The sequence below is a fragment of the Pleurodeles waltl genome, chromosome 2_2, assembly GCF_031143425.1.
Source record: "Pleurodeles waltl isolate 20211129_DDA chromosome 2_2, aPleWal1.hap1.20221129, whole genome shotgun sequence".
Classification (NCBI taxonomy): Eukaryota; Metazoa; Chordata; class Amphibia; order Caudata; family Salamandridae; genus Pleurodeles; species Pleurodeles waltl.
In genome coordinates, this window is record NC_090439.1 from 924,090,302 (window position 1) to 924,103,599 (window position 13,298).

At 45.8% G+C, this 13,298-nt stretch overlaps 1 protein-coding gene across 2 annotated transcripts in view; it reads right to left on the reverse strand.

Moving 5' to 3' along the window:
- NUDCD1 (NudC domain containing 1) overlaps window positions 1-13,298 on the reverse strand; it is a 556,518-nt gene that overhangs the window by 250,284 nt on the left and 292,936 nt on the right. For both annotated transcript variants that reach the window (XM_069220624.1, XM_069220625.1), the window contains exon 6: window positions 7,331-7,538. In XM_069220624.1, coding sequence (XP_069076725.1) covers window positions 7,331-7,538 — 208 coding nt within the window. The remainder of the gene's footprint in view (window positions 1-7,330; window positions 7,539-13,298) is intronic.

The window sequence follows — 13,298 nt, forward strand, 5'->3', positions numbered from 1 at the left end:
AATGACAAATATTCTGAATAGGGACAGGAGAAGAATGCATTTTTATTTTTTTGATTAAACATGCTTTAAGACATAATTTAAAGAGGGCAGATCCTTCTTGTTGGACTTTTTCCCCTTTTGCAGGGTCATCCCCAATCTTATTACCTCCTCCCTCCTATTTTTTCTGACCTGTTGTTGTCTTTAGGACTCTGGGCACTTTACCACTGCTAACCAGTGCTAAAGTGCATATGCTCTCTGTGTAAATTGTATTGTTGATTGGTTTATCCATGATTGGAATATCTGATTTTCTAATAAGTCCCTAGTAAAGTGCACAAGTTGTGCCCAGGGCCTGTAAATCAAATGCCTACTAGTGGGCATGCAGCACTGGTTGTGCTACCCACATGAGTAGCCCTGTAATCATGTCTCAGCCCCTGCCACTGCATTGTCTGTGTTTGCAGTTTTAAACTGCTATTTCGACTTGGCAAGTGTACTCACTTGCCAGGCCTAAACCTTCTCTTTTTATACATGTAAGGCACCCCTTAGGTAGGCCCTAGGTAGCCCCATGGACAGGGTGCAGTGTATGTAAAAGGTGCGACATGTACTTATGTGTTTGAAATGTTCTAATAGTGAAATACTGCCAAATTTGTTTTTCACTGTTGCAAGACCCATCCCTCTCATAGGTTAACATGGGGGCTGCCTTTCAATATTATTAATGCGCAGATTTCCTAAGGGAGCAGATAGAAATATGGAGTTTAGGGTCTCTGAACTCACAACTGAAAAAAACATATTTTAGTGAAGTTGTTTTTTATATTGTGTGTTTGTAAATGCCACTTTTAGAAAGTAGGCACTTTCTTGCTTAAACCATTCTGTGACTCTGCTCCTTTGTGGATTCCCTGTCTGGGTCAGTTTGACAGTTGGGCTGTTTGCACCTCTCTCTCTAGACAGTGACACAAAGGGAGCTGGGGTGTAGCCTGCATATCCTGATGAGCCTTCTGTGCTAGGCGGAGAGGAGGAGTGGTCACTCACACCTGAAAGGGCTAACCCCCTGGTGTGTGACTGGGGCCTGGCCTGGGCAAGGCAGGATTTCCCAAACAAGAGAGACTTTCCTTTGAAGTAGGCCTACTTCAATGGCAGAAGGGGTATACGAAGAGCACCCAAAACCCCAGAAAATTAGATCACTTCTGGAATCAAGGGGCCTGTGACTGTGCCTTGTGGAGGTATCCTGCAGTTGGTGCTTCTGCCTGTGAAAGGGGAGAAAGACTGGACTTTGTGGTATACTCCTACTTGAGAAGACTCTCCAAGGGCTTGGACTGAGCTTGCCCCCTGTTCTGAAGTCTCAGGGCCATCAAAGACTTCCCCTACCAGCACCTGGACTCTCTACTGAGACTTCTGCCCTGGGAAGTGGTGCCGATACAGTCCCTGGGCGCTTGAAAGGAGAAGCTGGTGAAAATCCAAGAAAATCAACTTCGGACGACTCCGGAATGACACCACTGCCGAATCCTGTGACGCCGCCTGCAACCGACTTCGTGGTCCTCGCTGAAGTGCGGCGACCCTCGCAGGCCCGACACAACTGCGGGCCCGACACCACTGCAGGCCCGACACCACTGCAGCCCTGCCGAAGTCTGCGACTCCGTGGAAGTCGCCACACCATGTTGTGATCGACTATGCCCGAAGTGTGCGGATTCAACGCTTCGTACTGACGCTGCCTCACCTCCACTGCTCCGCAGCAAGGACCCAACGCCTCTTCGTAACGCCTCTGCTCCTTTGTCCTGCAGCACTGAAACAGACGCGCCTCAGATTCCGCGACGCAGTGATCCCCGACTTCGAGCACCGACTTGTTCTCACAGTTTACTAAGGTACTGTACCTCGGGGTCTCTGTGACTCCGCACCCCGGTGCCACTGGCGTCGGATTGTTGGGAATGACTGTCATGACGCCGTGTTATCACCTCATCGAAGCATTTTGTGTTTCTAAGTGCTATTTTTTAGTTTAAGCTTTAAAAATTCATGACTTGTGTATGCCAGAGTTTTGTTTAGATCAATATTGGCTATTTTTCTAAACCTGTGTTGAGTCATTTTGTGCTGTTTTTACTATATTACTGTGTGTTTGTGTTGGTAGAAATACTTTACACTTGGTCTCTGAAGTTAAGCCTACCTGCTCGTGCCAACCTACCAAAAGGGTGAGTGAGGGTTAACTGAGTGTTATTCTCTTCTACCCTGACTTGAGTGAGGGTCCTTGCTTGGACAGGGGGTAAACATGACTGCCAACCAAGGACCCCATTTCTAACACTCCTCCATCCAAGGCCCACCACACCTTTTGAAATCTGATTCCTATGCATCTCAGACAACCTGATTCCATGGTGTCTTTCGAAAAAACTTAAGACATGTTTTTTACTTTAATGTCTAGTCTTATTTCAGATCCCAGAGATTTGCTGAGGCAGTGTGCACTCTATACATGTAATCACTCAGCAAGTTAGTCCTAAGCATGCCAATGGTCAATCAACTTGCCTGACAGCCCGAAGTTCTTGTAGCTACCTTCTAACATCAGGGAAATGTAACTGAGTGGTCCCAGGTTTGCTCTGTTTTACCTACAGGCTTCAATGGAGACCATTTCAGGAAATTAAAGCCAACTGATCTAACAGGCTAAAAAAGACATAAACGTGCCAGTCCCCCCTGATCTCCTGAGCCTGGCCCACTGATGCGTGGTAATGCGGGGAGACCGGGATGGAGACATGTTCTCTGGTGCCGGCGGCAGGGAGCCAGATTGCAGAACTCCGACTTAAAGGAGGGGTCCACCACTCCAAACGTAGTACTTACAAGACGCTGACTAGACCCAAGCTCTCCGGGAACATATTTCAGACTACTTCCCCTTTAATCTTGGGTCCGTATCATCCCCGGGTACGATCTAGGCGGCCTGCAAGGTCACTCTCAGGGGACATGCTAAGCATCTCCTTCGGGTGCGGGAACGTGCATGTCTTCAGAAAGTGTCGGCCCTGGAGGTCAGAGCTGTGCGCTGAGAGGGCCAGCTTAGCGATACCATATCTCCATCGGCGGCACGGCAGTTAACCCTAGTGAGGGAAGAGATTCAGCATACTAACATGGAGGCAGCTAAACATATGTGGCGTGCGTCCGTAGCCCGCATATACGTGTGGGGGACAAGAATGGCAAGCTCCTCCACTGGCTCGCCACTGCACCAATGGCGAATAGAATTGTGCCGGAGGTCGTCGATGATTCTGGTGCCATCTCCTGGACCCCATATGAGATAGCGCAGAGCTTCGCCACTTACTACAGGAAGCTCTATGAGGAGCGGCCCAGGCCCCAGGTTGAGAGAGAAGCCCCCTTGCTGGAAGACGTGTCCTTTCCAGTGATTTCGCCAAAGGAAAAGGAAGACCTTGACGAGCCTTTGGGCCTGCATGAGGTCGAGGAAGCCATTTCGGGGCTGGCTGCTGGGAAGACGCCGGGCCCCGACGGTTTCCCAGCAGAGCTCTACCAAATGTTTTGTGATATCCTTAACCCCCACCTGCTTACCATGTTCGAAGAGGCCGAAAGAAAGGGGTGTCTCCCCCTGATTTGGATCTGGCCACCATGGTGGTGATCCCGAAGACCAGCCCACCCCTCGCAGTGCTGTGCGTCTTACCGCCCTATCTCGCTGCTTAATACCGAACTGAAAATACTATCTACCATCCTTGCTACTAGGCTGAAAAAGGTGTTGCCCTCATTGATCCACCCAGATCAATGCGGCTTCCTGCCGACCAGGAGCACCAGACACTGTGTCAGATGACTACATGAGGCCCTGGCCAACCGGAACCTGCTGACCTCTCAGCTGGCGCTTCTCCTCCTGGACTTCGAGAAGTCCTTTGATACAGTGGACTGGACCTACTTTCAGAGGGTGCTGTTAAAAGTCGGGCTGGTGCCACGATTTCGAGCACTAGTAAGACTCCTGTACTCCAATCCAACGTCCCGGGTGCAAGTGAACAGGGTGGTGTCTGACCGGTTCCCTATTCGTCGGGGTACGCACCAGGGATGCCCGCTATCCCCGCTCCTGTTCGCCTTGGCGATGGAGCTGTTGGCGAAGCTTATTAGGGAGGACCCCTTGGTTGAGGGCTGGGCATGGCCCACCGGAGAAGAGGATTGTATCGCCCTGTATGCGGATGATGTGCTTTTGTTCCTAGCAAGCCCAGCTTGTAGCGGTCCTAGAGTGATGCGCCTGCTGGAGCAGTTCGCAGAGGCTTCCGGCCTGGTGCTTAACCCCAGTAAATCGCTCCTGATCCCACTCCACCCGGCCAGGGACTGCTATGACTGGCGGAGTACCATTCCGATTTGACGCAACAGCTTCCGCTACCTGGGCGTGCAGATTGCAATGTTGCCTGCACTGGCCTGGTCCCTCAATGTTGAACCCTTGACACAGAGGGTCAAGGAGGACCTCCAGAGATGGCGGTCTCTGCCTCTCAATGTCTTGGGCTGGATAGCGCTTTCCAAAATGATGGTGCTCCCCCGATACCTCTTAACTGCTCCAGAACTATCCCTACCTTATCACCAGGAAATGGTTCAAAGAAGGACAGTTCCTATGGTACAATTCCCACCCTCGCGTGGCGTTTCGCTTTTGCCAGGGAGACGTGTACGAGGGTGGACTGGGGATGTCCAACCTCTACCATTATTACCTTGCTATGCAGCTATTGGTGATTAATGACTGGCTGGGAGGTGGCTGGTCAGATCCGGCCTATCGGCTGGAGCTGGTGACGCTCAGCTTTCCTAGTTTGATGGAACTGCTATATGGTGACCCACTGCCACGCAAACTCCCGGAAGTTACGAGGGTGGTGCTGATGGGGTGGAGGGCGGCACAGTCGGAGATGGGGTGGTGGCGGCGTCTCTCGCAGCAGACCCCGCTGTGGCAAGGAGCGTGGCTTAAGGATGTCTTAGCACTCAAGGGGTTCCATAAATGGGATTTTATTGGCATATCACTGCTCGGAGATGTCTGGGCAGGTACTCATATGTGGTCATTCCAAGAGCTCCAGCAGCAGTTCTCCCTTGCCCCTCCCAGTTCCACAAATATCTGCAGCTTTGCCATGCACTGCATGTACACGTTCAGGCAGGGACGGTCCTCCCTGAGTTTAGCCCCGTGGAGGCCAGGACGCTGATGGGTCACTTGGGCAAAGGGGGAGTGTTGCGCATATACTGTACATTGCCAACACACACAACACAGCCCTTAGATGCGCTCCGTGAGCGATGGGAGCGCTGGGTGGGTCCAGTGGATGACGACGACTGGAGAGACGCTCTGATGGCTCCACGGACACTATCCATGACCTCCCTACTCCGGGTTGTGCAAAATATTATCTCCATGCGGCCTATCTCTCTCCTGCGAGACTCCATAGAATGGGCCTCCGGCCCCAGGCTGACTGTCCACGCTGCGCAGGCCCAGACGCAGACTTTTTTCATATGGTGTGGACCTGTCCGCAGATTGTGTCCTATTGGCGGGCAGTAACAGCTGAGATTGCTGGGGTTTTGCAGGAGGAGCTGGAAGTTGCCCCAGTACACATCCTCTTGAGGGTCCTTGATGGAGTGGGTTCAAACAGAGCAGACTGGGCATTCGTCGGAACGGCCTGCTTGGTGGCCAAGAGGGACATTGCTGCAGGCTGGAAGTCAGACACGGCTTCAGCGGTAGGAAAGTGGTGCAGAGGAGTGGACTGGTGTGCTCAGCAAGAAAAGCTTGTGTATGAAGCGAGGGGCTGCCCCCATAAACATAATAAGGTGAGGGGAAAATGGATGGGGACGATACCGATAATGGGTAATGTACATTTGTCAAATGTGCTGTGTTGATTCTTTAAAAGTGTACTTCGACCAAGAGATTTCGCTATGTTGTGTACAATTGTCTGACACGATGCTTGGTTTATGTGGCTCCTCTACGATCTGTTGGGCTTTATGTTGTTGCTATATAAACTCAATAAAAATATTTAAAACAATTTAAAAAAAGACATAAACGTACTAATGTGCCATTCATGTGACAATTTTTAAGACCTGGATTTAAATGCCTTACACCATATGTAGGTAACAACTAGGGTCTGAGCAAGCACAGAAAATACGGTGCCTGTAGATCACCACTGCCCTGAATGGAAACCTCATTGTGGATTTGCCAACAAGATAAATAGGTTATGTATGTCAGGAACCGTGCTGATGATATCAAAGTGATTTGACTCTGATCTCTGAATATTAAAATGTCGCCCGCTCTGTGCTATATCTGCATATTCAGCATTGCAGTGTGAGGGTGGATTTAAGGGCTGGATTGTTATGTTCTTGGAGCAGCGATCATAAAGCAGTATGTGAACCAAACTTGTCAAGCTACTGAATCACAAGCCGTGTTCGATGTCAAAACCCTTGCAGTAATAGCAAGAAAAAAAAGAGGACAGAAACTGCCCAGCACAGCTGCAAAGCACAGGACTCTGGAAGCAGGCTCATGCTCACAGGAGCAGATTTATATTAGCCCAGATGTCAAAGCAAAGCATAGACTATGCACCATCCCTCCAACAATTACAATCTAAGAACTGTCAACAACAGTGGATTCGAATTTCGAGTCAAAGATGTGCATACCCAGCTTCAGGCAGTTCCAAAGCATCATTACTGGTTGATAACTAGAAGCTAAATAACTGCTCAGGCATGCAGGTGGGCATCTATCTGACCCTGCAAAGAGATACTTATCAGTGCACATCAGGTGTTTAGGAGATTCCAGGTAGGACAAATTTGATCCTCTTTGGCACGCAGAAGCGCAGACAATGTAAAGACAGCAGCAGGAACACACATCCTCACTAGTTACAGGGCTGCAGCTCAAGAAGTAAGCAGACTCGTTCCACTGTGCAAAATATTGAGACAGCACTCACTTATCATCAAGATTGTATGGGTGCCTCAGATAGAACTGTGACAACGACTGGGACTAAAAGTACAAAATAAAAGGAGCATGCCATTTGAACATTACACATAAACGTAACGCGTTGATACAGTGCTACAAATGCAGTATCTATGCATGTCGTCCACCCTGTAGATATCCGATGGTGGGTGAAACTGGATTTCTAAATAATTGCTCTTAATGTATGTTAAAACACTGCTGTGTGGACTGACTGGAGGTAACCAGATTTCTTGATTGCTTCAGACAAAACATAAAAGAAAATGTAAGTACTAAAACATATATATATATATATACACACACACATATACACGCATACATTTACACAAATATATATATACATATACCCACACACATATATACACAGATAATCATACATATACACACACACACAGACACATATTGAAATGTTTTTTTCTTGATTGTGATCATTGAATACAATTTAAAAAAACAATGTACCTGCATGTGTCGTTCATGGTCCATGTGCTGCTTTCATGGTCAATAGCTCCATGCAACGGGCCATTCAAGAAAGAAGCCGTACCCTTGAACTGAAGACTAATATGACTGGGAGAAAACGTGACTTTTATATCCTCCTTTGTACTTTCTTCTGGGAGAACTACCACAATTGTCAAATCCTCTGCAGTTTGTTGCCATGTATATGCAGGAGCTGGAAATAAATAAATCAGTAAATATTGCTAAATAATAATGAAAACTGCTGATATGTCTACCAACTTGATTCAGTAACGTGGAGCCTGAACTAAAAAGAACTCCTTCTATTGAAGCCGCCTTATAGGACAGAACAATTTGTTGATTCTGAGACACAATGTCTCAGCATGTTATTTACAGTTGTCTTAATTTTTGTGGAAAAGCAGTTTCCGCTCTTAAGACATACGCACTATTCGTAGACCATTCTTACAGTATTTGCAACTTTGGCACAAATGCGTGTTTGCCAACCGCCTACGACCGCCCCTAATCGGGATTACATGTTATGCGCACATATCGCACCCCACCTGGCTCGTGTTTTTCTGCAGCCATTTTAAAAAGAGAAATCTGGTAAAATCTCTGCAGGAAACAAAATATTCTGGGATTTGCATTCTAGACCAATGGAAATCAAGATCTGTTACCGCTTATTGCCCATGCTGGCCGGTAGAAAGTAACATGGAACATACACATCCTGCAGAACTGATATTTTCTCTGCAGTACAACCACACAGTTAATCCCCAAAATCGGAATGATGCCAAAGTGTCTGAAAGTGGGTTTAAAAAGGCAGTCAAAATATTTTTTGTTGTATGACGATTTGTTATGATATACTTACCTCCTTATAAACAGTACCCCAGAATTACAGTCCATTCAAGCAATGTTTAAAAATAAATACTGCATTCAGTAATGTAAAATACTGTGGCTAATCCTGGTTTAAGAACTAGATATTGAGAGTTGCTTGTGAAACTTGATTACACCATCGTTTAAGGCAGTAGTCCCTAATGTGTAGCTGGACAGCAACAAGTTGCCCATAGAACCCCGACGTTATACTATTTTGCAGCTCATACTTTTTTAGTTTTTTTTGGTAATGTTTAAAGAGGGATGAACGCCTTCACTAATTTTCTACACCTTAAGTATATCTAACTTTTCAGGTGAGATTCATCACATCTGCAACAATTTCTGGCTTAAGTCGCGAGCGGCAATGAACAGAGGTAAGTGATCAGTTTTCTTGTCTGTTTTACATCTGAGTGGGAAGTCTCTGTAAGATCCTATGCCTAGAGTTGAAGGTCTGTGGTTGTATTCTGATGGGGAAGAATACTGACCCAGGAACGAGAGAAGAACATCTAATCCACCCTGAAACAGTCCACACAAACAACTTCCAAAATGGTACCTGATTAGTGAGTGAATGGAAATCTTGTTGCTCACGGCTGACTACTTGAGTGGATTAGTGTTATCTAGATCATTTAGTACCAAATAAGAGTTCAGAAAGGCTATAGTACGATCACCTGTATTATATTTTCATGTGGCGCAGTGCTCACGACCACAAACATAATATGTAAATGATATGCACGGAACTGTACAAAATAAATCTTTTCTTTAAGAACAAATTCATGGTTTCAATGCTCATTTGTCAACTCGAAAAGCCAGTGTTTGAGTTCTTGAGCTGAAAGTGCAGAGTTTAAAAGCATGTTTTAAGTCGTATCTAACAGCGTTATGCACTGTTAAAAACCTGTGAATGTTAAAAAATGTTTGATCTTTTGGCAGCAATCTTTCACTAATTGATGAAATGGCTGGCTCATCCGAACCTTGGCAAATGTGCACAATCACATTTACCCTGAGACACAGAATGGGCAAAACCTTTGATACAATAGACCCCTTCTAACAAGTCAAAATAGATAGCAGCCAAACACCCCAGGCTTTAAACATTCAATGCCAGGTGTAGTGCCCGAGAAAAGATTTCGGTCACCAGGCACTGAGACAGTGGTGAAACATGGCAAGACTTCCCATATGACATCCATAGCAGTAAGGTCTCCTATTGTTATGTGTCATACCTTCAGCGAACACTGGCTTCTTATCCAACTACAATTTACTGCTGGGGATTTGAGCACAGTTACAAGGTTAGTAGCAAAATGTCAAGTTCAATAATATAATGTGACGTCTGTTAAAAACTCTGGACTGACAAATTAAGCTATTTGCCATAGGGACAACTGGGTAGATAAAAATCTCCACCCAACAGCAGCACAACCTTAATGTAGTCAGGCAGAGTGCAAAAAAAGCAGTGGCAAGCATATTTAAAGCATCATGTTTCAGGTGCTTTAGAATGAAAGGCTAAAAATTAATTTGGGGTAATGCAAAATTGTGACGGTTTCACAAGGTACTAGGCTGTTGGCAGGGTGACCACCCCGACAATGTCCAAATAAATGACCCCCTTGAATTTTTATTAGAAAATCTGAGTGTAGCAGTCTTATATTTAATACATTATTATTCCTGTAAATCAGTCTACGGTCCTGATAGAGTGAGTCTGAGGGGTAACGATATTTGCGAGAGAACACTTAGATGGGAGGAAAAATGAACAATGCTTAAAACAGTATAACGTAAGTCAATTATACACAAGGCCAATGGGAAGACTCTATATACCTTGTATTATTTCTCCTTGAAATTCATGTGTGCTTTATAACAATCACTGCAAAAAAAGCAACATGTTTTGTTAACATTGGAAAAAAACGTTTTGCCTATTTTGGGGTTCGACAGCTGAATACACACTGATGACACTGATTTCAAAAGGTTGAATCCACAAAACAGTACAGACTACTTACATGTGTGGTAAGGGAAAAACTCCAATACAGTAACAAACATTGGCAAAGCCAATAGGTTTTAGCAATTCCGAGAGCTACAGGTATTGGCAATATAAATGAATTTGTTTACGGCTCGGGGGCTGTTTTTACTGACATACACAAATGATTTAACATTGCCAACGCCTATAGCTCTCGGACTGATGAGACCTATTGGCTTTGCCAATGCTTGTTCTTTCATGTCTATGTCTTTTAGGACACCACAGTAATCTTCGGCTGGTATAGCCTTTTATTCCCATTACGCAGAGTAAAAACAAAAAAAAACAAGCACGCTGGTCTGGAATTCTCAAGTCCTGCTAATGAAGGAGTACGCAGCGCCTCTGAGCCTTAACTCCCTCTAGCGCCCTCAAGCACTGGCAAAGCCAATAGGTCTCTGCAATCCGAGAGCTTCTGGCATTGTTAATGCTACTGTCTTTTAGCCATGTTTAGCAGTGGCATTTACTAAATGTAAATTCAGCAGGACATCATTGTTGGACGGGGCTGGAGCACACAAAGACTGCGACTCCCAGAAGGCATTTATTTGTATGTTGTAGCTTAAGACTGAACCAGGATGCTTGACAGGCATGGAGTGCTTCTACGCTCTGTGTTAATGACCTGTGACTAGCCGATCAAGTGTCCGTGACCCTGTGTTTTAGGATAATTAAGTGAAGCAAAGTCTGAGAAGCTTCTGAACACAGAAATGTTTACCCGCAGAAATCTTTGTTGGGATCTGAAGACAGACACCATGTGCAGATCTTGAATAGTGCACAACAGCGCTTCCATGACAATAAATGCGATCATTAGTATGTAATCACTGGCACAGAATTACAACCACCTCCCCCACACAAAAAGCAGACATTAATTACATACACCCTTTAATAGGGATCTGTGTGATCTCATTGAAATGTAAATTTGGAAAACGGGGTGAAATGGAAGGTCCTTCTAATATAAAAGCAAATGGGTTGGCTCAAAGGGAGAGGGGGCTTTGGGGCCGGAGTACGTGATAACTTTAGGCCTAATGGAGCGGCAGCCCCCGCTGTACGCAAGTACCAGCTGTGAACAAACCTCTGTGGCAGTCAGCAGAAAGATCCCTTAAAAAAACAAGCATTTGAAATGCAACGGGTCTCGTGTTTGCTCGAGTTAGAGCTATTTGCAATTTAAACTCATAACTGGACTTTTCTTGCCACATAAACTGAAAAGTTACACAGTTTTACATAAGCGAGCCCACAGCCACCATGAAGCGTGACGGAGACGCACAAAAGGAAACAGAAGTTCGCTCGCAGTGAAACATATCAGCAAAGGTGCAATTATCCATTTAACCGTGCAAATAGCCGCGTAACAGGGTCGATGTCATGCAAAGTGTTTGACTACTGCCCAACGAGACCAAGCTTCCTGCAAAATAAAGAGAAAAAGTAGTCCAGAAACTAAACGGAAAACATGGAGCCTTATATGTTTTTAGTAGTTGGGCGGTGCGTTCGAGGAGGGCTAAACATCGGAAAAGGCATGCCTTTCACTAATGAAATTAAGCTAATTTAAAAAGGCAAGCCCACGAAACAATCAAACTGATGGGCGTGTTTAAAAGCCCATAGAGAGACACCAGGGCCAGAGCGCTTTTTGCTCGACCCTAACAAGCCACAGAAAGAGTTGTAAAATCCAGACAGGAACGAGGGCAGGTGGTGGTGGGGAAAAGATGAGACAAGGGCGGGTGAGAGTGAATAAGAAAGGACGGGGTGGGTGGGTTGCAGGGAAAAGAAGCAAAAAGGGACAGGAATATGGCACACAACATACAAATACAAACACTCATTTGGGTTGCTTTAACACAAATAAACAAGAAAGCAGTACACAGCACACAGTGTGTGCGTGTTTAAACATCGTCACGTAAAAACTAACCTTTGGGATTTATAGCTCACATTTTTGTTTCAGTTTGCATATTTTCTGTCTCCTTTTTTTCAGGCAGCATGTGCAGTGTCTTGGCATTAATATTAATCTGCCTGTGCCACAACTATTTTCTTAATATCCAGCCACACGTCTGCATGAGCTGCATTAATGTGAGCTAATAACTCAAATCACAGCAAGACACACAACACAGCATAAACTGTAGGGGGCAAATATGTCGTAGGGGGTGACACGTTTGCATGCACTGCATTAATGTGAGCTAACAATTCAAATCACAGCAAGACACAAAACACAGCATAAACTGTAGGGGGCAAATATGCTGTAGGGGCGAATGAGCCTGCAAGCCATCAGGAGGCTGCTTCCTGGCCAATGCGTAGCAGATCTTGATGCAGAGAATGACCCCGCGTGAAATGGTTCACTTCTGCACTGCCCGACCCTTCTTTGCTCCGATGTACCCACAAAGGGTTGGTCATCCTCCCAGAGCTCTTTTGTGCAGTCAAACTAGAATGACAATGCTCTTCTTGGGTCCTGTCGGTGGAGTCGATCCTCTTCCTTAGAGGGATGTGGTGGAGCAAAGAAGGTGGGCATGGTTATGTTCTAACCAGATGAAATGGGGTTACCACCTTGGAAAAGAAAGAGGCACGAGTTCTGAGAACCACCTTGTCTGGATAGATAGTGAGATACAGTGGCTTTGATGAAGGAGCTTGCATCTCACTCACCCTCCTGGCAGGTGTTATTGCCACTAAGAAGGCTGTCTTGATGGTGAGCAGCCGGAGGGGGCAGTTGTGTAAAGGCTCAAATGGAGCACACATCAGAAATGTGAGGACCAGATTTAAGTCCCATTGGGGCATAACAAAGGGTGTAGGGGGAAACATATGTACAAGCCATTTGAGTAATCTATGTACAATGGGGGATTTGAACAGTGAAGGCTGATCAGGCAGCCGAAGGAATGTCGATAAGTCAGAAAGATAGCCCTTGAAAGTACCCAAGGCAGAACCCTGCTGGGCAAGGGAAAGTGTAAAGAGAAGGATACCAGAAAGAAAAGCAAAAAGAGGATCAATAGACCTTTCTGTACAATAATATACAAAGTGTTTCCAATGGCAGGCATATACCGTTTTAGTAGAGGGACGCCTAGCTGCCAAAATAACTTTACAGATTTCGGGAGGAAGGTCAAAAGCCATCAACTGCCGTTGCTCAATCTCCACGCATGAAGGAGCAGA